At 39.1% G+C, this 25,635-nt stretch overlaps 3 protein-coding genes across 7 annotated transcripts; 1 reads left to right on the top strand and 2 right to left on the bottom strand.

The window, feature by feature from the left end:
• Nucleotides 1-12,025: 12,025 nt before the first annotated feature.
• Nucleotides 12,026-13,279, top strand: LOC112183776. The gene has a single exon (XM_024322114.1). It carries the CDS (start codon nucleotides 12,026-12,028, stop codon nucleotides 13,277-13,279), a length of 1,254 nt encoding a protein of 417 aa, XP_024177882.1.
• A 1,535-nt stretch (nucleotides 13,280-14,814) lies between these two features.
• Nucleotides 14,815-18,348, bottom strand: LOC112190703 (salicylic acid-binding protein 2). 5 transcript variants are annotated; one of them, XM_040513392.1, is made up of 7 exons: nucleotides 18,193-18,348; nucleotides 18,008-18,118; nucleotides 17,870-17,903; nucleotides 17,484-17,759; nucleotides 15,747-16,097; nucleotides 15,523-15,651; nucleotides 14,815-15,330 (listed from the first exon to the last, which is right to left on the bottom strand). In XM_040513392.1, the coding sequence occupies exons 4-7, from the start codon at nucleotides 17,514-17,516 to the stop codon at nucleotides 15,061-15,063; spliced, it is 783 nt and encodes a 260-aa protein (XP_040369326.1). In that variant the 5' UTR covers nucleotides 17,517-17,759; nucleotides 17,870-17,903; nucleotides 18,008-18,118; nucleotides 18,193-18,348; the 3' UTR covers nucleotides 14,815-15,060. The 5 variants fall into 5 exon arrangements, with proteins under 5 accessions (XP_040369326.1, XP_024185937.2, XP_040369324.1 ...); XM_024330169.2 differs by having other exon boundaries at nucleotides 15,747-16,293; nucleotides 17,838-17,903; nucleotides 18,193-18,347; XM_040513390.1 differs by having other exon boundaries at nucleotides 15,747-16,293; nucleotides 18,193-18,347.
• Nucleotides 18,349-21,405: 3,057 nt separating this feature from the next.
• On the bottom strand, nucleotides 21,406-25,635 carry LOC112183775 (methylesterase 4). Its single transcript, XM_024322113.1, has 3 exons — nucleotides 25,443-25,635; nucleotides 22,088-22,243; nucleotides 21,406-21,584 (listed from the first exon to the last, which is right to left on the bottom strand). The coding sequence occupies exons 1-3, from the start codon at nucleotides 25,633-25,635 to the stop codon at nucleotides 21,406-21,408; spliced, it is 528 nt and encodes a 175-aa protein (XP_024177881.1).

The raw sequence follows: 25,635 nt of genomic DNA, 5'->3' as shown, positions 1-25,635 counted from the left end.
CCCTATCTTCCTATAAAATTCTTACACTTGGCATTATTTCTTGCCTGCTAAGACATCTCTTACCAGTCTACTGAACTCTAACTCAACTCTAACTCAACATCTCTAAATTAAAAATATAAATTTATATTTACAAAAACTACAGTGAATACCAAATGTCGACCAAAACACGGAACCAACGACTCTTCTTCTTCTTTTTCTTCTTCGTCTGTCTGGGTGGCTTGTCTGGAACTCCTCTTCAAAAATGCCATAGCTATAATCAGAAGACGACCATGAGTACTACGTCAAACCTCATCATGATTTGAAACCAATTGATCACATATTGGTATATTGCATCCTTCTACATTTTCATTTGTTTTCTAGGGTGAATTGTTTCACCATTCTTACACTTGCCAATCATGGAACATGAATCTCATGTGCCATCAAACTCAAAAAACCTAGCAATATCAACACCGGTAAGTTTGTGTGCATATACATATGGACAGCTTTGCATTTAATTCATTGTGAAGTCCTTCAATTTTGAAAGACAAAGCAACTGTTCAATTTAGTTCTTTTCCAATTTTTTTTTTCCATATATCGTCATGCAAAGCTTTGGCCCGAAGCTCTTGTGTAATGGGTATGATTGAATGCCCTAGAGAATTGCTAGCAAATAACTATTATCATAGATCATTCAATAAACGTACATACCATTTTGGCAGATAGTTGTGATTGTGGAAGCTATTATCTAATATATTGATCTTATATTTCTTTCAAGGATGTGGAAGCTATAGGTAATTGTGATTGTCAAATGTATAATAAATTGGATTTTGGGAGTGGTATAGACTTGAATGGTTCTGTAGAAGTTGAAAATAATGAAGTTGGAGGTAGTGAAGAAGAGTCAGAATTAAGAAGCCACAAAACCTAATGAAACGGCTGATTCAATTCACTCCAGAATGCGTCAAGAATTGATTCCTGTAGTTGGTATCGAGTTTGAAACAGAAGATGATGCACATGCTTTTTACAATCGATATGCACATAGATTTGGTTTCAATACTAGATTAACTAAAGCACATATATCCTCTAGTTGCCTATTGAGGGACAAGCTCTTTGTTTGCTCAGCCGAAGGTAAACGTGGAAGAGACATGTAGTGCTCTAGAAATTCATCATTATTTTCTGAGAATTTTTTGGAATCTAAATTGTGGTTATTGGATGGTTTCGTGGCTCTTGGACGGAGCGGAAGTGTTTCGGATGAAATTTTATTTTAAGAATATGGTTTTAGGGAGGGTTGCACTGGTTGACTTTTTATTCGTTGGGTTTCTCTGAAAACTTCCTTCATAAAAGTCGTAGAACGCGTTAGTACGAGTTTGTGGACATGTGAAACGCGGAAATCGAAGTTCGTATGAAGAATATATGGCCATTGGAAAAAGTTTCCATTTCTGTCCCTGATTTTGATCTACTCGTCGATACGAGCATTTCCATAAACAACACTTAATTTTTAGAGATCGTATGAGCATGTTAGGGTTTTCACGATTTCAAACCGTTCGATTATTCAATCCGTGAGGATTTGAGTGTTTGATCGATTTGTGGATTTGACATATCGATCATACAAGTATTCCGGAGACTTTTGGTGGTCTCGGATGTGGTTTCGCCTCGATTGGCATCACTTTTGTGGTTTTAGTTCAAAACGGGGGTTCGGACTTTAATCACTTTGTGATTCGTGCACTGATTCGAGACCGTATGTGTTTTGGTACTTGACAGGCTTGTGTTGAGCGGATTGCAGCGATTTGTGCTTGTCTTGGTTAGCTTGTGAAGACACAACGGGATTTAGAGGTGAGTAAATCTCACGATATTCGTTATGAGCCTAATTATCATATTGTCTTGGACTTATTAGGTTAACTATGACTATAGTTGGTAATAGTGGCATTCCTGAGTGAATGACTATTTATATATATACATTTACGTGAAATATATATGTATTGGTGGTTTCATTGTGATGTGAACAATAATTGAAATGAGTTCATTATTGCTCGAGAATGGTGAAATTGTGTATTGAGTTGTGATTGTAGAATTTCATGTGTTAAGATACCATGAGTCTAGAATGACCGTCTTAATTGAGATTTAAGATATGGTAGCTTGTGTAGGAAAATTTGTGTGATGAATCGATAACATCAGTTTGATGAATCTTTGTGATGATTGTCATGTAAAGCTTGTGTAGGAATATCTGTGTAATGAATCGATGACATTAGTGTGATGAATCTTTGTGATGATTGCTATCTGTGTGATGACTGATGAAATCTGTGTGATGATTAGTTGGATGATTGCTATCTATGTGATGACCGGCAAAATCTGTGTGATGATCAGTTTGACGATTGCTATTTGTGTGATAACTGGCGAAATCTGTGTGATGATCAGTAAGATGATGGCTATTGGTGTGATGATCAGTAGGATGATGGCTATCTGTGTGATGATCGGTGAAATCTGTGTGATGACTGCTCGGTAGAGGAGTTGAATTGTTATTAAGTTAACAAAGATCGAGAGAACTGCTATGATGGTTGGAGCTACCTACGGATGTTAATTGATTGTCATTGCCTTATCGAAACACAAATGACCTCTAATCTCCATTAAATATTTGGAATGGTTCTTAAACTTCGAATCAATTTTGTATGAGGCTTTCAACTGTCAGGTCCTTGTCAATCATTTCCGTAGCTTGAAGGCGAAGGATGAGAAGTTTGCTTGGGCTAAAAGTACTTCTCCTTATTAGGGTCGTCGGAAATGGCTTTCGGGTTTGTGTATTCTTCGTTTGTTTCAGACTTTCAGTTTTCGTGTGGAAGTTTTGCGTTGGCTAAATCCCAAAACCAAGAAAAGATAGCTCAGCCGCCCACATTCCAAAAAAGCCGACGGGCAATCATCCAATCCTGTATTCTGTTCGTCGTCCGTGACTCGTGATTGAGCTTTTTCACTTTTCAACAGATAACACGACAGATCAAAATCCTGGATTTGGCCACATCATGCGGGCTAATTAAAAGAAAAGTAAGCGTTTTGGTGCGTAGACTAATCATTTGAATTACTATTATAACAAAGCAAGGTCATATAGTAATAGTACTGTTATTGGTAAAGTTTGTCGTGTTGCGTTATTAGTTTTGTGCTCACGTCTACCATGATGTACTAATATAATAAATCATTCTTAGAAGAAGAAATTCCATAGTTTCTAATCTGAGTTTGATTGCGTATCACACAATTTGATCCTACCGATTTTGTTTGTTTGTTTTTTTTTTTTTAAATGAATGATTCATAGCATTAAATATAATTTTGAATATAGGTTAGAAACTTAGAATAGTATAAAGATTACCCACCTTAAAGATGGGAACTTTGGTGCGCTTAAGGGTGCTCGTCTCCTCTTTAGAAGTTCTTCGTCCTCCAAAGATCGATCGCAAAATCTTGGCTCTCAGAAACAAAGCTCGAATACGACGACTCAAAGTTTGAAGTGAAGAAGATGTCAAAACCACTGTGGTTTCCCTCTCTTTTATGTCAACATCAAACCAATCTAGGCCATCCGCTGAAAAACGACATCGCACGACAGCCGTACAGGTGCCCCACGACCGCACTTACCCTCCAGATTAACCGAGGCATTGCCTCGGTTATAAAATCAATAATTGCTGGCATTAATGGCAAAGATGTAGGCGTGCTGCGGGGACGTTATTCCACACGCTATCCCCATACATGTTGACCACGTGTCAGACCCCGTCAGCCGAAGTGTCTAACCAAAGTAACCATCAAGGGTCACCAATCCTCGAAAGTCTCCTCTAAACGCCACGCCGCTAGCGGAATTTCTCCCTTCATCTTGCAAGCGGAAGTCTCCTCTAAGCGCCACGCCGCTAGCGGAACTTCTCCCTTCATCTTGTAAGCGGAAGTCTCCGCTAAGCGCCACTCCCCTAGCGGAACTTCTCCCTTCATTTGGCAAGTAGAAGTCTCCACTAAGCGCCACGCCGCTAGCGGAACTTCTCTCTTCATCTTGAAAGCAGAAGTCTCCACTAAGCACCATCCCGCTAGCTGAACTTCTCCCTTCATCTTGCAAGTGGAAGTCTCCGCTAAGCGCCACCCCGCTAGCGGAACTTCTCCCTTCATCTTGCAAGCTGAAGTCTCCGCTAAGCACCATGCCGCTAGCGGAACTTCTCCCTTCATCTTGCAAGCGGAAGTGTCCGCTAAGCACCACACGTCTAGCGGAACTTCTCCATCTTGCAAGCGGGAGTCTCCGCTAAGTGCCACACCGTTAGCGGAACTTCTCCCTTCATCTTGTAGGCAGTTCTGCTGAGCGTAACACAGCTCACACTGGTCTACCACCAAGCAGGTCCCCGCGACACCACTTGCCGCTTACTATTAGCAAGGGATTTTCGCCAAAGGCGATTCCTGAGGCATCGCCTCGTCCTGACGACGACCTCCAAGCGGCGTTACAGTCAGGCTACGTCCCTCTGAGACACGAGGACACGTCAACAGTCTACGATGGCCCTGATCAGGCACGTTGACCCCCGTCACTCGGGTACCAAAGATTGGGCTCGCTACCTAACACCCTCTGCTCAGTGAAACTCCCCTCAACAAACAATATACCGACCAAACGGAGGTCTATCTTAGCCGAGAAGTGGGGGACTCCCATGGGGACCTAGCAGGGGCCCACCCGAAAGGGTACAAAGCGTTTCCTTAGTAAGTCCATAGTTGACAACGCACTGACGCTAATTATGCTTTTGCAAGTCTAGCGGAAGTAATGCTTCGAACCGCTAGGCAACTCACCTAGATTGCCCTCCTTGATTGGGGACTTGGGGGACTTGTACTTACATAAGTATTTGCAAGCATAATTAGCTATAATGAGCCACGCTCATGATACCGCCAGTGGTACCAACTACCGCCAACTGTGTGACCTATGGAAACAAAGCCAAGCAGGCTACCGCCTGAGCCCCGGCTCACCCCCAGATCACCTCTGACGCTCCGCCATGCGCCGCCCAAAGATAGCATCATAATCTCCAGAAGATGGGAACTGAAGCATATCAGTCCCACATCGAAAACATGGAGAAGATTAGCATTTTCCCGCCCTATAAAAGTTTCTCTCCTCTCTCCTCATTAATTACGCATTTACTACTTACCTATTGTTATTCTGTTAACATAAATACATTGACTAACTTAGGCATCAGAGAAGAGAAGACCGCCCACCGCGGTCTCCCTCTGACGCCACTTTGTATTTCACTTGACAGATAGCGGAAGCTTTGAGAACATTGCAAGTAACGGTCCGCCCATCGGACTAGAGTTAACAAAGACTTGGGCCACCACTCAATCTTAAACATTAACACTCTAATTTATCGATTTTCAATTTCGATTATTTGCATCGCACCAAATTCTTATATTTCTATTAATGTGGTCTAACTTGTTATTAGTTGTACCAAATAATATACATTCTATATGGAATAATGTGGAGGAAATAGACTTTATCAAAATCGACCATTGAATGTCATTGTGATAAGAAGATATGATTATGGTCAAAATTTTAGCTATTTTTATAGTTTTTTAGGTCTCCATCTACTAGGTTAACCATAAACCCTAAATAACACATAAACTAATATGTTCATAACCGCTCATTCGCAACTTATTTTTTCGATCTGTCAGCTCTCACACTCTCTTAGGTATGAGCTATATCAGCTAATGTAAAAATTTTAAGAAGTTTATCCCCTCATGGTTTAGCTCTCCTTAGAGAAGTAGAAGTGTATAAAGAGTTGACCGCTTTATTTAATATCGAAATGACAGCGGATCGGGTTAATTTTTTTACACAATACCTACTAATACATTATAAATAGATGGGTAATGTCAAATTTATCTATTTCCAATTTCAATTATTTGCATCGCACAAAATCCTTATTTGACTACTAATGTAGGCTAACTACTGTTTAGTCCCTGAAGTATGGCTTCGTCCTCGTTTAAGTCACTACCTTTCTGATTTAATCCCAAAAGTCCCTGAACTCAAAATTTTCAGTCCAACAGGTCCATCTCCTCCATTTTCTGCTGTTGCTTGATGACGTGTCAGTCACTCCTTGCCAGCTCAGCGCCACGTAAGGCATCCATTGTGTAAAGTGACAAGAATACCCCTGCTTTTGTTTTTTCCAAAATTTCCTCCGTCTTCTTTCTTATCTTTTTTCTCCCCCTATCTGCAACTCTACATGAAGGTGTAGAACAGTAACCCAAAATGAATTGAGCTAGATAATCGTTTGCATAGGTCCCAAGATTAAATCTTTTTTTTTTATCAAATAACCAAATCGAAAATCCTCTTTTGTAGTCAAAGAACTACACCAAACTAAGCCAAAACAACAAGAAGATCTAAAAAAAGAAAACTATGACTATCCTTTGCTCTGATTCGACCACATAGAAATAGTCTGTCTTGGCCTTTGAACTCGTAAGATTTGGGGCACTATTTCTACTGCTATCAGAGAATAAAGCAAATGTTTTCTGAAGAACCCCTGATGGTGACGACACAATATTCCCCAATGAGCAACTAAACTCGCCGTGGTTACCGTTTTTGGTGATCGGAGACGACGGGTTTGAGGCGGCGCTGGTGGTGGGCTTTAAGACTCGGCTAAAGGCCCACTAAGTGGAGAAGGAACCCAAGAAGCAGGGGTGAGCCAGGTTGAGATTTGTGGCTTAATCCTGTTTCCACTTCCATTGTTACATCTCAAGCTCATCTCTCTCCCAAGAAGACAGAGAGAGAGCAGCGGCAACCTGTCCCAAAAGTATAGGTGTGTGGAGCAGAAGTCATTACCAGCTCATTTCTCGGAGCCACCATCATTAAGAAGAAATAAAAACAAATCAACAAACAAATCCAACTCTCTCTGCACCAAACCCAGAAATGAAATCTCAAAAATTTGTCACTCTATATCAACCAAAACCACCACCAATCAAAACCTTGAAAAATCCAAATCGCCAAAACTCACAAATTAAACACAAAACCCAGAAAAATTGAACAAACCCCAAAACTGAGGTCAACGCCCCAGAAGGCAACGACCTCGTTCTCCACAGCAACTCCGGCTCTGACCTCGTTCTACACCCACTTCGTACCAACACCACTCCGACCCTTTCACTCCCAGTCTCCCACACTCAGACCCTTTCACGCCCAGAAGCCACCGGAGCCGCTCCTCTGCTTGGATCTCCTCTTTTATCTCAACTCCGCCGTCGCCGAAAAGCCCAAGGTCCCTCTACATATGCTATTAAGATTGAACTCTTCGTTGATAATTGGATTGAAGTTCTATTTCTTTATAGTTTTTGCTATGGAAAATGGATTTGATTTGTGTTATTATGGAAATGATGAACTGTAAGAGTCGATGGGCAGGCATGGGAGTGGAGAAGGGGAAGAAGGAGAACAGTGGAGAAAGAAGATAAGAAAGAAGACGGAGGAAATTTTGGAAACAAACTGAAGCAGGGGTATTCTCATCACTTTACACAATGGATGCCTTACGTGGCGCTGAGCTGGCAAGGAATGACTGACACGTCATTAAGCAACTGGAGAAAATGGTGAAGATGGACCGGTTGGACTGAAAATTGTGAGTTCAGGGACTTTTGGGATTATATCAGAAAGGTAGGGATTGAAACGAGGACGAAGCCATACTTCAGGGACTAAACAGTAATTAGCCCTTTATTAATTTTATCAAATAGTATACTTTCCATAAGGAACAATGTGGAGGAAATAGAATTCATCAAAATCGACCGTAGGATGTTGTCATGATAAGAATAAATGGTTATGGTCAAAATTTTAGCTATTTTCGTTGTCTTTTAGGTCTCGATTTATTAGGTCAACCCTAAATCTTAAATGCCACATAAAACTAATATGTTCATAACCGCTCACTCGTAACTTATTTTTTTTGATCTGTCAGCTCTGACGCTCTCGTAGGAAGGAGCTATATCAACTAATGTAAAAATTTTGAGAATTTTATCTCCTCAAGGGTCGGTTCCCCTTAGGGAAGTAGAAGCTTTTAGAGAGTTCGACTAGTTTATTTCATGTCGAAATGACGGCAGATCAAGTTAATTTTTTTACACAATACCTATTAATACTCTATAAATAGATGGGTAATGTCAAATTTATCAATTTCTAATTTTTATTTTTTGGATCCCACAAAATTCTTATATGTCTATTAATGTGGTATAACTAGTTTATTAGTTGTAATGAAAATTATACTTTCCATGAGCAACAATGTGTAGGAAATAGACTTTATCAAAATCGACCGTAGGATGTTATCATGATAAGAAGAAATGATTATGGTCAAAATTTCTGCTATTTTCGTCGCCGTTTGAGTCTTGATCTATTAGGTCAACCCTAAACCTTAAATGCCACATAAAACTAATATGTTCATAACCGCTCACTCGTAACTTATTTTTTCTATCTGTCAGCTCTCACGCTCTCGTGGGTAGGAACCATATCAACTAATGTAAAAATTTCAAGAATTTTATCTCCTCAAGGGTCGGCTCCCCTTAGGGAAGTAGAAGCTTTTAAAGGGTTGATCGGTTTATTTCATGTCGAAATGATGGCGGATCAGGTTAATTTTTTTAGACAATACATATTAATACGCCATAAATAGATGGGTAATGTCATATTTATCGATTTCCAATTTCGATATATATATATATATATATTTTTTGAAATAAGGCCAGTATGGCTGCCCTCAAGCCTTGATCTTCAATGAAACCGTAGAATAAATTTAGGGGGGGGGGGGGGGGGGGGACATTGTTCCTAAACCCCAAAATATAATAAGCATCGAGAGAACATCCCGATCACCGGCACTCGTAACCGCTCATCACTCGTAACTTATTTTTTCGATCTATCGGCTCTCACACTCTTGTGGGTATGAACAATATCAACCGATGTAAAAATTTCAAGAAGTTTATCTCCTAGTGGTTCAGCTCCCCTTAGGGAAGTATAAGTGTATAAAGTCTTGACTGCTTTATTTGATGTCAAAATGACAGCGGATCGAGTTAATTTTTTTACACAATCTCTATTAATACACTATAAATAGATAGGTAATGCCAAATTTATTGAATTCCAGTTTCAATTTTTTGGATTGCAAAAAATCTTTATATGCCCACTAATGTGGTCTAACTTATTTATTAGTTGTATACGCCATGCGTTCTGAGCAAGTTGGAATACGACGCTTGACAGCGGCCGTGTTCTCCCATGGCGGCTTTCAGGATTCTCGCTTGGAACTGTCGGGGAATTGTGGGTGCTTACAGACGTAGGGCACTGGTCGATCTTATTAGACAAGAAAAACCACGTATACTGTTTCTTGCTGAAACCCTATGTGATGCGAAACAAATGGAGACTTTGCGCATCAAGGTTGGGTTTGATAATTGCTTATGTGAACCAAAGAGTGATGTGTCGAGAGGAATTGCTATGTTATGGATGAACGATGTTCCTTTACATGTTCGTAATTATTCCGTAAGACATGTGGACGTATCGATTAGGGACAGAGGCTCTGCTGATGAATGGAGGTTGACTGGGATTTATGGATATGCACAGACGGGTGATCGTCATGCAACCTGGGCCTTGATGCGGCAACTTGCTGCTCAATCTTCTTTACCATGGTTAATATGTGGAGATTTCAATGAAATTCTTGACAGTACGGAGAAATCAGGTGAAGGGGTGAGAAGGCCCCTACAAATGCAAACTTTCAGAGAATGTGTAGTAGATTGCTCTTTAATTGATATGGGATTCCGGGGAAGCCCTTTCACTTGGTCAGATTATCAAACGAAAGAGCGGTTGGATCGCAGTCTATGGACAACTGGCCTACGTAGTCTATTCAGTCATTCTACGACGACTCATTTGCACCCTAGTTCCTCGGATCATAGCCCTTTATTAGTAGAGATTTGTAATGCACCACCTGTGCAAACTGGCAGAAGGAAAAAGATATTTCGTTTTGAGCAATTTTGGGCGCAACACAGTGAGTGTGAAGAGGTTATTAGGTCAAGTTGGCAAACAGAGGCTGATGGGGACCCTATGAGCAAAGTATGCCGAAAGATCAAGAAAACAGGTGCCGATCTCAATACATGGCAGCGTAATACCTTTCAATTCAGGCAGGTTGAGATGCGAGCGGTCAGAGAACGACTAAATGACCTAATGCAGGAGCCTTTTGATTATAGTAAAAACCAAGAGAAGCAAGAGTTGCATGTCCGTCTTCAAGAATTATTGACGCAGGAGGGGACTATTTAGAGCCAACGTTCTAAGGAGTTGTGGTTAAAGTCTGGGGATAGGAACACTGCTTATTTCCACAGAAGAGCGTCGAATAGAAGGCAGAGGAACACTATTAAAGGGTTGCATGATGGACAAGGTAATTGGGTCATAGAGGCAGTTCATATTGAAAAAGTTGTGAGTAATTATTATCGCAAAATGTTCTCTACTGAGGGTACAAATGAGACTGCAATGAACATCATTTTGCAGATAGTCCATCGGAAGGTGACTCCTAAGATGAATAATGACTTGTTAGCTCCGTATACGGATGATGAGATCCGAGTTGCTGCGTTTCAAATGCATCCGTCAAAAGCCCCAGGTCCAGATGGCATGTCACCATTTTTCTTTCAGAAGTTTTGGGATACAGTTGGAAACAATGTTTGTGTTGCTGTCAAATCTTTCCTAACCTCTGGGAATCTTTTACAGGAGGTAAACTTTACTCATATTACTCTTATCCCAAAAGTGAAAGAGCCAAAGGATATGACTGATCTACGGCCCATAGCCTTATGCAACGTCCTCTACAGGATTTGTTCAAAAGTGCTGGCTAACAGGTTGAAGAAGTTACTGGGGACAGTGATCTCTCCATTACAAAGTGCTTTTGTACCAGGGCGTTTGATCTCTGATAATACGCTGATTGCAACGGAGGTAGCGCATTTTTTACACAATGAGAGAAGAGGAGATGAAGGGCACTTTTCTTTGAAGTTAGATGGTAGCAAGGCTTATGATAGACTGGAATGGAGTTTCTTGCAGAATATGTTACTGAAGTTGGGTTTTGCTGAGGAATGGGTAGAGATTGTAATGGCTAGTCTTCGAACGGTCAGCTATTCTTTTCTCATTAATGGAGAAGTTAGAGGATATGTGAGGCCATCCCCAGGTATCAGACAAGGCGATCCTCTATCGCCTTACTTGTTTATCTTGTGTGGAGAAGGATTGTCTTCTCTCATTGCGCACTTTGTAAATCAGCAATGGATACGAGGTATTCAAATCAATCACCATGCACCGGTTATACATCATCTGCTATTTGCAGATGATAGTTTTCTGTTTGGAACTGCCATTGAAGAAGACTGTCAACAATTTAGAAATATCTTGCATACTTACGAAATAGCTTCGGGACAAAGGGTTAACTTGCAGAAAAGTGAAGTGGCTTTTAGTAAAGGCATGAGTTTGGACCGGCAGGAGGGTTTGGCTAGTCTATTGGGTGTGAAGCGTGTTGATAAACATGATAGATATCTGGGTTTGCCCACACATGTTGGTAGGACGAAGACAGCAGCTTTCAATTATTTGAAGGAAAAACTTACTAAGAAGGTGGTAAGTTGGAGATCTAAATTGTTAAGTGGTGCTGGCAAAGAAATCCTTATCAAAGCAGTGGGACAATCTGTACCAATGTATGTTATGAATTGTTATAAATTACCGTTGGGATTGTGTGATGATCTGCATCAACTTTGTGCTAGCTTCTGGTGGGGGGATTCAGAGGAGAAGAATAAAATACATTGGAGATCTTGGGAACGATTATGTGTTTCTAAACAGGATGGGGGAATGGGCTTCAAAAATCTCCACTAGTTTAATCTAGCTATGTTAGCTAAACAGAGTTGGAGGTTATTGACCAACCCTACCTCTCTTATAGCCAGATTGTATAAGGCTATTTATTTTCCAAATGGGGAATATAGTACTGTAGAATTGGGTCGTACTCCTTCTTTTTCGTGGCGTAGTATATTAGAAGCAAGACAAGTTTTGTTACAGGGACTCAGATGGCAGGTGGGAGATGGTTCCCAAATTAAAATTTGGCAGCATAATTGGATTATGGATGTGTATCCTCGAGGTCCATCATCTCCTCCTTCTCAAGATGCGCCTAAATTGGTCATGGAGCTGATTGATCCTTTTACGTGGACCTGGGATATAAACGTTCTACAAAGGTATTTCACACCAGCTGATATTGATTTAATTTTGACCATACCTTTGAGTCGTAGTGCAACTTTAGATCAACAAATTTGGCACTTTAACAAGAGGGGTTTCTTTACTACAAACAGTGCATATTATGTGGCCAAGGATTTAGCTCTTGGTTTGGTTTTAGCTCCAAAACCGCCTGTCGACCCACTTAGAGTGGTATGGAAAAAGGTTTGGAGTGCCAAAGTCCCTGGAAAAGTAGCGCTGCATGCTTGGAGAATTATGGGAAATATTCTACCAACTCGGATCGGCCTTAATACTAAGGGCTATAATGGCGAATTGGGGTGTGTTTTCTGCAATCATCCTCATGAAGATAGCCTACACTTGTTTGTGAATTGTCCGTATGCTAAAGAAGTATGGAATAGGGCTGGGATACCAATGTTAGGGGCTGCAAGTACTACCATTCAAGAGTGGCTTACAGGGGTTGTCAACAGATTCACCAAGGAGGAACTGTGTAAGATTCTTATGTTGATTTGGGGAATTTGGAAAAGTAGGAATTCACAAGTCTGGGAACAAAAAGGAAGGCATGCCTCTGAGACATGTTTTTTAACGCTTGGCTGGTATGAAGAATTTAAAAAACATAATGTCTCGTCGTTGGTTCGACAAGCAAGGTCAATAAGATGGAAGGCACCAAATCCGGGAAAGGTAAAGATCAATGTTGATGGTGCATATCAGGTGGAATCTAGACGAGGAGGAGTGGGATGTGTAATTCGAGATAGTGATGGCAGCTTTGTAGCTAGACAGGCTCGGCCATATACCCTTCTCACTTCTCCATTTCATGTTGAATTACTAGCTTTGCGAGATGGACTCTTTCTAGCTCAAACACTGCAGCAAGATGAGGTAATTTTTGAAAGTGACTGTGCACTTTTGGTACAAGCTATCCAGTCTCCAACTTATGACCTTTCTACTATGCATATATTGATTGGGGAAGTCAGAACTTTGTTACAGACCCATCCTGGGTTCAGTCTTACTCATGTAAACAGAGAAGCAAATGTAGTTGCACATTTGCTTGCTTCTCATGCGTTGAGAACTAGTGATAGTCAAATGTGGCTTGTAACAGCTCCCGAAATTATAAGGGATGTCATTCGAAACGATGTAATCGTTATCTGATTCAATGAAATCTATTTTCAAAAAAAAAATTAAGACACAATTTATTAATCGTCACTAATATTATAGAGCACTTTTTCCGACCATTTCTCATATATATGGTATACATGTATTGCAATATTACCCATATAAAGAAGTCAAGGGACTTGATCTTCACAATTAGTTTTTCTAAACAATATAAAATGTTAAATTTATAATTAAAATTTAATCAATTCAAAGTCTACTAGAAAATTAAATTTTATTTTTATTTTTATTTTTTTGTTTCTTCCCAATTCATTTTTAAGTCACTAATATATATATATATATATATTTTTTTTTTTTTTTTTTTTTTTTTTTTGAGAATGTAAGTCACTAATATTGTTGGAATGAGATCAATAACCAACAAATTTAAAGTTTTAAACTAACAAATTCAGTTTATTATAAATTTTAAAAAAATGATAAAACAAGAAAAAAAAAAACAAAAAACAATTTCGAGGTGGCTTGATCTCGGGTTGCCACCCTTTATGCCTTCGCCAGCGCACCACAACTGTAGATTTGGTAATGTGGTCTTCAGTCTTTACTTGCAAACTCCATATGGAATGTTGTGGGCAAAACAAGATGGTGGTGCGCCCTCTCTCATAGGGTCCTCTGTGGGAAATGTCTCTAAGTTTGGCCGAGAAACCATAATCAATTTCCCCAAATTTTTTCTCAGAATTTTAGACGGCGGTGGGAATAGACACTAGGTTGCTAAAGCGAATCAGTAAAAGGCCTTGGTCGTGACATTTTGTGAACAGTATATGACTGATCAAGCTCAATAGTAGAAATACAAGAAAAAAACAGTGAGTAGTCTTAACCGGTCAAACTCAACAGGTAAACTTACTCTTAGTAGGTTTGGGTACAAAACAAAAATGTGGAAAATAATAAAAAAACTTTACTTACCCACGATTGTTTACAATCGTGGACGTTATCTCACCTATTCCACTCAAACAGTGAAAGTTGTTTGCAATCGTGCCCGTCAAAGCGTTGCTGTTGCTTAATATTGGAGTAGTCCACGTCTTACATCTACACTTGGGACTCGAAATCATCAAACGACCTCGTATGAATCATACAGTATTATTCAAATAATTCCAACCGCAATGGTATCCTGTCATAGTTAAATCAAATGAACTGCGTTACTTTCTGCAGCAGATTCTGCAGTCTTGAACGTATGTTGCACCTGTACAATTATTATGCTTAAGAAGCTCATACTTATGGGACGGCAAGGGCACGTACAAAGCGGTTTAGAACCACGTATAAATCTGGGCGTTCTCACTCATCCTTTATCAATCCGCCTTGGTAATTATTGCAGACACTGTAAACTCTAATAGGCGATTAAGTGACCAAAGGATTAGCTGATCTAGCTACAAGAGCCAAGAGTCGAAGACAGTTAAACATGCACCGGCGACGACTCTAAAGGCCAACACTCTTTCTTATTTTCCACACTTGACATACATACATGTTGGTTTTGTCCTGCTGATAAGAAAAGTTCAAAGTTGGCAAAAAGAAAAACACAGAGAGAATTACGACAGATGTTATACTCCAAATGAGACTTTTCTTTTCTTCTTCATAATTGACTTTATTGGTAATTTTGTAAGAACAGTTTACATCACATATGTGATTTATTTTCTGAGAAGTTATTCGTGCATATGTATATAGACAGTCACCATTCACCAAAGAGGGTAGCTAATCTACTTCAATTATTCATACAATGATGAATTTCTAGGCTTCTAACTAGTAATTTATAACTAGCTAGGTAATCAAGATCTTTAAGAATATTTCTCAGCAACGTTCAGGAGGTTGGAGAACAGCTCCAGTGGTCTAGAAAACATGACCATGTGATCGGAACCATTTATAACCTTCACTTCATTTGGGGGATTTTTCCTGATCATCCACGTTTGCAGATCCTCCTGTATTGTAAGGTCTTGGTCACACACGATGAAAACTCTTGGAACCAATCCGTACTTCTCCTCGGTGAGTTTTATTTCTTCATTAAATAGAGGGGAAAATCTCACCAATGACAATGCTAGTTTTAGATCCTGTCCATTGATGCATCAACAACACAGAAGAAAACAGGAACAGTATTAGCTCACCAACTGAAAATTGAAACTGGATCATGCTGTTACTTTGTTTTGAAAAATAGATTGTTTCTTACATGCAAGAACATTACACGTCACTTGTAAAGATGAATTAATAGTGCTAAGCACAATGATTCACTTTTCTAAGTTTACCTCTGGTGGCGATAGCTGGTACAATCTCGAAGACAATAGTTTTGGTCCAATGAGTAGCGAGGTTGGAGGTTTGTTGGCCCCCTGATCATATCTATACTGAACGTCAGCTGACACCAATGTTTCCTGAATCTGTAGAGTTTACAACAACATTAAGATCATGTGAATACTCACCCTTAATATATCATATGAACAAAAGTATAGGTGTATGGAGTAGAAGTCATTACCTTCTCAAAAATAGTCAAGTAACTCAGAGCAGGACCAGGCATAAAAGCAGTGGCATAAACAGCTGCAGCAATTTTCTCAGGGAACCTCTCCATGGCAATTGATATCACCGCCCCACCCATGCTGTGGCCAACCAGGATAACCCTCTCTTTTGGTAACAGAGACCCCAGAAATTTGATCAATGGCTCAACGTAGTCTGAGAACGAATGAACTTGCTGTACCTGGATCGGGTTGATACCGGATGCTGCAAGGTCTAGAGTTGTAACATTGTGACCTGTGGAGTTCAATAGAGTTGCCAGCTTATACCAACACCAAGCTCCGTGACCAGCTCCATGAACCAGCACAAAATGCTTCTTCCCAGATGACATATGGTCAGTTGCAACAATATTAGTACAGATTCTTGCCAAGCAAAGAAGCAAAAGAAAAGGCACAAAATGCTTCACTCTCATATTCTCCATTTTCATCAGTCTTTCCTAAGCCTGCATGTGCTCTGGTCTTGCTTATATACTCGGAGGAACCCAAATCCTTCATTTATTCCTCACCAGTTTTCTGTTTATTAATACAAAGATAAGATGATTACGATTTGAAAAGTCAGTTGTAGTCTTTTGAAAAAAACTCAGCTTTGGCGGGCAGACTAATCATTCCGAGGTATAAAAGTCACCTCCTCCTACTGTTTCTAGTGAAAATGATCCTAATGTCTCAGGTAGGACTAATCTTTGGTAGTGTTTCTCTCATTTACGTAAAGCTTGCACTGATCAAGATCTAGAGGCATCACCCATGCACAAATCTATTATGTAATTCTAAGAATTCGTCAAATAGGGTAATGATCTGAACCCATGAACCTCTTTTCTTTCTCTGTTATTATTTTCATGACTAAACAAGATCGTACTCCACTTGTCCTCTCCTTATTTTTCCTTTCTCCTTCCTTTGAACATCTCCAATAATTCAAAGGCACAGATGTCTTCATGGTTCAATCAAACTACCTGCATTATTCACTGTAGCAGATTCTACAATCTAGTACTTGAATTGCTACTGTACAATGCTTAAGTCGTTTGGAACCAAGTATAAATCTAAGAGTATTCTTACTTATCCACTTGTTTATTCCTCCTTTATCCAATACCAGGCAATTAAATTAACAAAGGACTTGCTGATCTTGCTAGGAAAGGCTAGAGCCAAAGAAAGTTAAACATGCAAAGGTGATGAGTCTAGGGGCCGACACCTTTATCTACACACCAAATAGAATAGTTCATACCTATGTTGTTTATGCAAAAGTTTAGCAGAAAGAAAAACAGAGAATTTCATGAAAATGGTTATAAAAGAAAAATAAGCTAGATGCAAATTATAAAAAGAAGCAAATAAGAAAAGCTGGTAACAAAACTCTAGAAGGATCACGAAAGACAGAAATCTGTTAAATCAGATTTAAATTGTAACCTGCTTTTTAAGATACGTCATATTATGTCCAAAGATCAGGAGTTCAGGACCCAATGGATTGATATCCTTGTCTATATCTAAACTCTAAGCAACTGAATAAAAAATAATTTGCCGAACGTATACAATTTCAAGTACACCAAACAGGAAGAGAAAATATTGGAATCTATAGAGAACATAGCATCATATATTTACCGGTTTATTTTTGAAAGAATAGACGGCTAAAAGATACTTATATTGAGCATCTATGACCCGAATCTCCTTGTTCAGAGTGTAAACTGCAACGCAGATCTCTCACTTAGGGAACTAACCTTTCTGTAGTCTGAGATGTAGCAGCCAAGCATGTCCAGAGCTGTAAAGTTTGACTTAATGATCTCAGTAGCATTACCACCTTAATCTTCATATCCAGTGGCATAAACACTGGATAGAAACGGAGAGCCTTCCAAACAATCTTCCTGATTAAACTCCAGAGTAGGAATGGATTGCCGCAAAAGCTCTTCAGAAGCCGCCACAAATTCGGAGACAGCAGCTAGAACATTGCAGGCCAGATGCTTCACATATTGACTCTCCACTGTTAGCAAAACAATCTGTTGGAAAAGCAACAAACTTTGATTTTCTTAAACCATATGATTCATTACTCAAAGATAAAAAAAAAACAAAATTACCAAGTGAGTTAAGATTTTACTCAGACACATACACTCATTCTCAAAATCCAATCCAGTCACCACTCCCTGATCACAAACATTAACTCAATAAACTTCAAAGTTTGGACCTTTACATGGTTTTACCGCCAAGAAATGTACTTTTTACAGTTTCCAGAGAGAAACGGACTCACATTATCAGAATCGGAATCAACTTCTCCAATCCAAAGCTTCACTTGCCGAAGAACCTGAGAGAGACTGACCAGAATTTCTCTCTCTTTCGTTACCGAAACGACATCTGGTTCCTGCAAAAGCCCCAGATTGAAAACCCTAAATTGAAAAGCCCCCAAATTGAAAACCCTAAATTGTGAAAACTCACTGTGTACGGACGGAGAGAATCGTCGATCAGACGGTGAAGCTTCGTCAGATTTGAATCGCTGCACATTTTGAATCGACGCTTCAGCTTCGAAAACCGAGTCTTGAGAGTTCAGAGATGACGAAACGGTGCGTTTAGGCTCAAGGACAGGGGGAAATGGGGAATAGTGCGTTTACCCTATTCAAAAAAAAAAAAAAAAAAAACATACCTCTATATATGTATTTTAGACAATTCTTGCAAAATTATTATTTACGAAATTTGTTACGCTTATTATTTTACACTTTAAGATACTTTCTATTTTCTACAATTGATATTCTTAACATATTATTTTCTTAAGTTTATTAATATCATCCTATATAATTAACTTCTTTCTAGAGAACTCCATCGATACTAACCTTATTAAGCTCAATTCTCAAAGTAATTCTTTAAGAAACAAGTGCTTAACCTTTTTCTGCCAGAAAACAAAATCTTCCCTTTGTTCTTCTCCTGAACCTTCTCATAGCCCTGTTTACGTCAGCCAATTTGCATGCCTTAATGAACCTAAATCAAAGCCTCTGATCGAAAAACGTTCTTCATCATCATCTCTTCTATAACATATCCAAAAATCAGTGCCATCAGATCTGTAATGAAGTCGGTACATCGATCTGAGTAGAGGTTGCTCAGAAATCAGCAGATTTCGAGTTTCAGATTTTCTTTATCCTCTTTCCTTATCAGGATTCCTCAAATTTCTTTGGAATTAATTCTATTAAGAGGTAAGATCATTGTTCAGTTTATGTTTCCGTCTCTCCCTACTAATTTCAAAACTCAATACACTTTATTGAGTATCTTACTCAATGAGGTCCTCCTGTTTTGCCTTGCATGTTTAACTCGGAAGTGACACTCCTTGATATATGAATGGGCTTGGCCAAATTCGTCTTGTCTCCATCTTTTCCTGTCGAGTTTAATGAGGGAACTCACCCATTCGTTTTGACTCTGTGGTGAGTGTCTTATTTTTCTCTCAACTTTGTTCTTAATGTGGTTAATGATATGATTGTTTGGTTTCTGGTTTTGTATCTATATTCCTACAACATGCTCTCGTATTGCTTAGCTTGTATTTGAAATTTGGGTTTACTTGTTCAAACTCCCTGAGTTTTATATCAACCTCTTACAGAATCCTTTTTGGATTGAATTCCTTGCATATCAAAGCCTATTCATGTGCATTTCAATTTGAAAGAGACTCCATTAACTCTCTCTGAACACATCAAAATTGATTGTGTTTTCATTATGTTTTGTCTCTGGTTAAATGATTGGCAAATATTGTGAATCCTCCACTACAGCTCAGTGATGTTATTAAAAGCTAAATATACAAAGCTTGTTATTTTCAGTCTCCTTAAGGAATCTGGAAACCAATTATGTTTCGTTCAATTTCTGACCAGCTCAAATGTTTTGAGCATAACTCTTTCAATTTTCATCCTTTTTACTTGATTCTTTTTGTGATATATTCAGTACACCTTGAAGTTAATTTCTGAAAATTTTTAGCTTGTTTGGCCAACTTTTACCATGTCTAAACCATCAGATTGTCCAGTTCCAAAATAATCCAACTTTGTCATCTTTCACTTTTATATAGTTAGTGACACTTGCTTATTTCCAGATTAGGGCCTCCTATAACTCAAAGGAGATCAGTGGACGATGGCATTGCATCAATTACTCACCCAACATCGCTTAGCTTTGGACTCCAGGACAAGCACCTCTTTAGTGAGTCTAGAGATTGTAGCCGAGAACAGTGCTAATTGTGTTTGTAAGAAACGTATCCTTCGTCATTAGTGCATTGATTTGATTTTGGGTTCTTAAGAGTAAGAGTCTCGCAGTGTTTTTAATCTCAAAGTTGAGGTTTTCACTGCGTAACCCAAATTGTGCTTTTTGTGTGAATTTTTGATTTCTGCTCAGTAAGACCATCTCCAACAAAGATGTTAAAAATTTTGGGTCAAATTTAAATTTGACAGATGATGTGGTATTTGACGATTTTGTTATATTTACACTCCAATCCATCAGTTAAAATGAATGTATATTTTATTAAAACACAAAATGCACGATCACACTTCTTCTCCTTCTCTTTCTCTTCTTGTCCTCCTTTTTATGCGCTTCTGGTTAAATCTCTATCTTCCTCCTATTTCTCCCCTTTCTCCCCTTTCTCCTCCTTTCCTTCTCCTCCTTCACCATCTCTATCCAAAACCGATTACTCATTCTTCAACTCAAATCCAACTGCATAAGCTCAAATTGTTCAATAGCAAAAACAATCACATAAACATCCAAATTCAGGAAAACCCAGGTAAAAAACCAATTATATACATAGATCTGATGAAAACCCAGATATACCTTCTGCAGCTTCTCATAGTCTTGCATAAGACTCTCATGCATGTTAAAATCTGGCCCTTGATCCTAATACAGAGCATATGAAGAAGGCTCCACAGCAACAACCCCTTTTATCTTCTTCATCAAATTGATTCTACAGAAAACCAAGAAGCCAAAAACCCAGAAAAACCCAATTTTTGCTTTCCTGTTTTATCTGTGAAACTTGAACCAAGTTTAGAAGTTTTGATTTGGTCTGGGTACCGGTATGAAGAAAGAGAGAGGTGAGAAAGAATGAGAGAGAAGGAGAGAAAAACAATTAAAAATAGAAAAGACAGAACTCTTGAGTCTGTCAAATTTGACAGGATGAAGCCAAAATTGTCTTCCACGGTGGATTTGAAGAATGGGTTGAAGAGGCTGAGAACTATCTTTTGTATTCGTTGAAGCTTCACAGTGGATTTTGACACCACTGTTGGAGATGCTCTATGGATTGCAATGTGTCTATCAATCCCCGATTTTCAGAAAACACGTTCTGTTCTTGTATTTTTAGATTACCATTATGATATATAATTAATGTTTATTAGAAACACTCGTACATTGCTTGGTACGTTAGAAGATTTAAACAGAATGATTTCGAATTTAGTTCATTTTTGGCAAGGATGTCTTTGAATAAAGACTAATGAATAGATATGGAAACTCAACCAGATATGTTAATTCTGAAATAAAAAGAAATAATAGATGGAACTGATAACACTCTCCTAGCTGCTGATGTAATCGATCAGAAGAAAAATTTACACCACCGAGGTGATTTTATTTTATGAAAAGTAATTCATCATACTTTTCATTATCATTCTGTACAACTAACAAAGTACCAGGTGATCATTATCTTTAAGCATATTTCTCAGCAACCTGGAGGAGGTTGGAGAACAGCTCTAGTGGTCTAGAGAACATGACCATGTGATCAGAACCATTTATCACTTTCACTTGATTTGGTAGATTTTTCTCAATCATCCACATTTGCACATCCTCTTCTATTGAAAGGTCTTGGTCACAGTCGAGGAAAAATTCTCACCAAAGACAATGCTGGTGTTAAATCCTATTCAGTAATGCATCAAAAGAAAAGAGGACAGTGTTAGCTGACCAATTGAAATATGGATAGGTTTAGCACGTAGAACACTCATCAACTATGTATTTTAAGGTTACCTCTGGTGGTGATAGCTGATACAGCCTTGTCGACAATTGCTTCGGCCCAAAGATAATCGCTGTTGGAGGATTGTCAACACCCTGATCATATATAATTATATATACTGGGAGTCTGTAACCACAATTCTCTGTAACAACTGTATAGTTTTACAAAGACAATAATCTTGGTTAATGTTCACCCATAATTTCATATGAAAGAAAGGGTAGGTGACTAGGTATGTCAGTGGGTGTGGAAGTCAATAAGGCATCACCTTTTGATAAATGGTCAAGTAACTGAAATCAGGACCGGGCATGAAAGCAGTGGCAAATACAACAGCAGCAATTTTCTCAGGGAACCTTTCCATGGCGACCTATATGACGGGGCCACCCATGCTGTGACCGACCAGGATACCCTTCTCTTTTGGTTGCAGAGACCCCAGAAATTCAAACAATGGCTCAGCGTAGTCGGAAAACGAATGAAGTTGTTGTTGCTGTGTTTGGTTGATCCCGGATGCCGGAAGGTCTAGAGTTGTAACATTGTGACCTGTGGAGTTCAATAGAGTTGCCAACTTATACCAACACCATGCTCCGTGACCAGAACTATGAACCAGAATAAAATGCTTTGTATGCTCCATTTTCATATCAACTGATGATTCTCTTTCCTATACCATGCGTAATCTGGTCGTACTTTTATACTGGGAGCTAGCTAGCTTGCCTCGGACGAATCCAAGTCTGTTATTTCTTCCTCATCAGTTTTCATTGGTTAATTATTATTATTATTATTTTAGAAGAAGGAATTGCCTATTATTAAGCAATTTAGATAAGTACAACAGGTATTAGCAATGTTTTAAAACGCTGAAGGCGTACCCGAGGCGTTTTCGGGAGAGCTTTGCAGCCTTGAGGCATAAGGCGTAAGCCTTACGTACGTATAAATCACCTATATTCATGTAATTTCTACTCTTATATATACCACATTATGATTCAATACTGTGGAGCTATATACTCTATTGTCCCTCTAGCATCCAACATTGAAATAATGCTCTCCTTCCTTGTACAAAGTTTAGAAAGACCAAAGTCATAAATCTTTGGGAAAAAGTTTTCATCCAAAAGGATATTATGTGGTTTTATGTCAAAGTGCAGGATTCATTGTCATTTTCCCTAATCAGTGAAATCCAACGGAAGAGAATGACAAACAATAAGATACCAGCAGTTCCTGCAATAGTAGCAGCTGGCAGCAGAACAATGAGATGTTTCAGGCATTAATGGATATAGGAGCCTGGAGAACATTAAACAGCTGAAGAATAATAGGATTGCGGATATTACTACGACAACCTTCAATTTCCAGCAGAACTTAGAGACTGGAAAGAAATCAAAGAAGCAGCATTCTTAGAATATAAGTATACAAGCCTTAAATAAAAGTTATAAATAGAGGCCTTGATATTATCCACTCTCATCCATGCTACAAACAAAGTACTACTAGAGAAATGAGAATCTGTTTTCTGAAAACTTAACAATTACTAAATAGTGAAAATGTTGCTAAACAAGTACCATCATCACAGGTTTTCTCATGAGGTCTATCACTACAATTTCTACTCAATTAACACAACTATTATAATGACGAAAAATGTGGAATATCTTCCAGCTGCTACTTCAAAAGAGGACCGAGAACATTAATAGTAACCAAACTCAAAACTCAAACTGAATCCAACAAAATCTAAATCAATTCTAATGGGATCACAAAATCTGCAAAATTGACAGTAACCCAAAAAAAAGATGAACCCATAAGATCAAAATCTGCAAAATGACAGTAACCCACAAACAAGAATATCTAAAAGATCAAAATCTGCCAACTATTGCAACCAAATTAATGGGGTTGCTGGACATGTATGATTGTCTAGACAGGAAATCGGGAACAACCTGAAATCGGGAAATCGGGAATCATACCTTCAAAAGTTCAAATGGCATGTTGCGAATCCAAGTATCCAACTCCATTACCTTCAAATAGGCTGCTGCAAATCGACCTCCAATCAAGCTCAAATTGACTGCTGCGAATCGAAATCGAACTCCTAACTCGAACTCTGGGTTAGGGATCGAATTTCATGCCTTTTGGAACAGAGAGGGCTGAGATCGGATCTAAATGCTTAATTGCTCTGGGGTCGCGACATGGAGAAGCCTTTAAACCCGATCAATTTCAACACGACATCACTTTTCTTTTCTTTTTTTCTGCGTACGCCTTTAGCGCTTTGGAGGACGCCTTTCACGCATTGGAGAACGCCTCACCAGCGTCGTCACCTAGCCACCGAAACACACTCAATTTCAAGCCTGGAATTCCCCTTTTGAGCCTAAGGGGCGCGCTTTTTAATTCATTGGGTATTAGTACATCGGATAGCCAGTGAGGTCTACCTATTACCCCATGTGGAAAAGCAGGGAACAAAAGCGCAACCTAACTAAAACATGCGCTGCCTGAATACAATTCCTAGGACATATGTACAAATAACTGTAAGAAAGAAGCAGAAAAATGTCTTCGCTTCTTCTATTACATCACTTGCAACCAAAACAATATAATTGAGAAGATCGCAATGACAACATTATAGTAACGACGGTAGAGTAGCAATAACACCAGGGGAAGACTTCCATGTACCCACTGCAAAGCCTAGCTTCGTAATAATTTGAGGAAGGTCCACAGTTATCAAACCCAAATACTAATATCTTCCGATTTGTTCCTATTTAATTTTGCCATATAGACCACCACTCCCAAAACAGTAAGAAGAAAATGATGAAACAAAACACAAGTAGGTGATGGAATCTTGAATTAGCAGAAAAGGGATGGCCCATAGAATGAGTACATCATCGGCTTTCACAATAAAACATCTGCAATCCCCACTAACAACAACACAACGAGCAGGATAAGTCAAACAAGCATAAGAAACATAACTTGTATTCTTTTTCAATATTGTTTCCAAAAAGGAAAGCAATATTGGATCAATGAGCCCCCAGTAACTATGAGAGTTAAAATAGTCGCTCCCTGGATGATCCAATCCTAGAGCAATCCCTGACAAAGCATTTATTTTTTGGAATGGGTCAACCGAGTTGAACCCAAAGGCGCCTTCCCTTTAGAAATAGCACGTGAAGTGGAACATACTTTTGAGTTTAGTCTTGGGGTTCTTGGAGGGAGCCAAATTTGAGGAATTGCAATCACCAACATCCTGGAGAAATCCCACCAAACTTTCAGGTGAAGAGGCACGCAAGGGAGAGCAAGATGTATTTATCTTCAGAGAAGTCAGAAGATGGTCATCAGAAAGTGGGATATTCTTTCGAGAAATTCGATTTCAAAGCCTTTGAGCGAGCAGCTTTCTTTAAATTAGTAACACAGCCAAAAGGAAAAGAAAGACTTTGAGAGCAATTGGTACTTCCACCAAACCCGAATTGAGATGAAAATGATCCGAAATATTGGGAGCAATAACCAGCAAAGGATAAGAAGATGACTCCTCAACTGACTTGGGGAGAAGTGCATCCATAGAATGCAACTAATGCAACGGCAATGTGCCAACCGTTTGTGCAGGTAGTGTAGATAAACCACGTGACTGTTCATAAGGGCCTAAAATGGAATGGGCCTACTAAATTGGAACCCAAAATGGAAATACGAGGGGACTGAATAGAGGTACCCCAAGAAAAATGACCATCACCAAAACCAGTGTGTAAACTATGATTGTAATCGCCATCAACTCTTGGTAACCACTCACTGTGAACCACCACTGCCTCTATTCCAGTGACCACAAGGCCAAAGCCGGTGACACCTCCACCATGATTACCCACCAAACCAACAGAAGGCGATGGAGAATGGACAGAGCGATACCCCGGAAGCATTCTTGAAGTATTGTGCAGCGAAGAGCTATATGGAAACTCCAGCAGATTATTTGGATGTTCTTTACTCAT

This window comes from Rosa chinensis, chromosome 2, assembly GCF_002994745.2.
Source record: "Rosa chinensis cultivar Old Blush chromosome 2, RchiOBHm-V2, whole genome shotgun sequence".
Classification (NCBI taxonomy): Eukaryota; Viridiplantae; Streptophyta; class Magnoliopsida; order Rosales; family Rosaceae; genus Rosa; species Rosa chinensis.
Note: the sequence above shows the minus strand (reverse complement) of the source record. Positions and strands in the feature narration are given on the sequence as shown.